The following is a 1,773-nucleotide window of genomic DNA, read 5'->3' on the forward strand; positions in this document are numbered from 1 at the left end:
CATGTTGTAAGGGGAGGCCTGACAAGGTTAGTCCAGCACATGGGGGCAGCTTAGGTGGGTGCTGTCTCAGTGCCCATGAAGTGTCCCAGTGTACCTGGAAAACCCACGCTGGCATTGGACACAGCAGTAGGAAAACACAGATGGCTTCAGCCTGCTGTCCAGCTATGCCCCACTGACCCAGCACAGGTAGACCCACTAGCCACCAACGACACTTCCCCAAAAACTTGGATGGTCAGTAATTCAGTGGAAAGAAAAGCAATTTTTCTCCTAATTAATGCAATGGTGGATACATGCAGACATGTATGGGAAAACCCTACATTTAAACACACTGGGGCAGGATACATTGCATGGGGGATGAAGAGGCAAGACAAATAATCAGGACAAATAGAGGAGGTGCTGGCTTTTGACAACAGGTGAAAATACCATCGTAAATACACAAGGCCACTGTGTATTCAAGTCCATGCTTCTCGTACATCCTTCTCTCCCTCCGCCCCTCCCATCACATGAATTCTGATGGGAAAAATGGCTTTGCTGACCATAAAAATACCATCATAAATACACAAGCCCCACTGTGTATTCAAGTCCATGCCTCTCGTACATCCTTCTCTCCCTCCATCCCTCCCATCACATGAATTCTAATGGGAAAAATGGCTTTGCTGACCATTGAACTCTCTATGGATGATGATGATCAGTGGAGCTTGGCATTAAATTGCCAGTAACAGAACTCCAAAGCAATGGATACAGAAGTGGCAGAGACCTTTCACAGAAATAGCCTGAAGTGATAGTGCTATGTGAAAAGAATGTGAGGTTATATTTTAACAAAATTCTCTTTCTTTTCAGCCGCCTCATATACCCTGGGGTTATAACCTTCCTTATAGCAACTGTGACCTTTCCTCCAGGATTTGGGCAATTCATGGCAGGAGAGGTGAGAGTGGGGTGTGTATGTGCAATTCTGTGCAGTTCTGTAGAACAGTCTCCCCTCATCCTGTGCCCCAATAAACCGTAAGGTTTTGTGTCATGGAAAGGGGATGAAAGATTTGGAAGGAGTTTGGACTGAGGAGGGACTATATTCTGAGACTTATGATCTCTGCTATCTCCTCCATATAAAACTTGAAAAAGGTCCACTCTCCTAAGCAAGTGATAAAGAAGACGTTATTCCACGTGTAAAACTAGTTATTCTTTCACCAGTTCAGGTGAAGTCCCATGTCTCTTCCTGAAGATTAAAAATGTGAATTAAGTCTCGTAATCATGAATTACCAAAGTAAAAATCTCCTCCACTGTCTTGGAACAAATGTGGAATTACTCCATCTAATCTAATGATTTATGCCTGGGTTGTTGGTTTTTTTTTTTTGGTGTTTAGTTGATGCCACGGGAAGCCATCAGCTCTCTCTTTGATAACTATACCTGGGCAAAATACACAGGGGACCCACAGATACTGGGGAAATCTGCTGCCTGGATCCATCCAAAAGTCAGTGTCTTCATCATCATCCTGCTTTTCTTCCTCATGAAGGTAGGAAACCCAGCTCACCAAAACTCTTTTCCACTCGGAGTGAATGGTCTTACACCTTTGCAAAATAGTTTGTGAACTGCCAGTGAGGACTTGCTGGGTATTGAATGAAACACTACAACTGAAATGGATTCTTATATAATTTGGAGTGATTTTTGCGCACCTTGAATGCAAGATTACTAAAATTACTAGGGAATAGTTTCCTGACCTCAATAGAGTGACCTCCTTCACTGCTCCCAAGGTTATCTTCCTCATGCATCCTGCTG

The 1,773-nt window shown here is 43.7% G+C and overlaps 1 protein-coding gene across 1 annotated transcript in view; it reads left to right on the forward strand.

The window, feature by feature from the left end:
• CLCN1 (chloride channel, voltage-sensitive 1) overlaps positions 1–1,773 on the forward strand; it is a gene marked incomplete at its 5' end in the record, with an annotated part of 16,727 nt that overhangs the window by 3,482 nt on the left and 11,472 nt on the right. Inside the window, 2 exons of the mRNA XM_010158233.1 lie at positions 841–925; positions 1,361–1,510. Of these exons, the coding sequence (XP_010156535.1) occupies positions 841–925; positions 1,361–1,510 (235 nt within the window). The remainder of the gene's footprint in view (positions 1–840; positions 926–1,360; positions 1,511–1,773) is intronic.

Source organism: Eurypyga helias, unplaced genomic scaffold (genome assembly GCF_000690775.1).
Source record: "Eurypyga helias isolate BGI_N326 unplaced genomic scaffold, ASM69077v1 scaffold1459, whole genome shotgun sequence".
NCBI lineage: Eukaryota > Metazoa > Chordata > Aves > Eurypygiformes > Eurypygidae > Eurypyga > Eurypyga helias.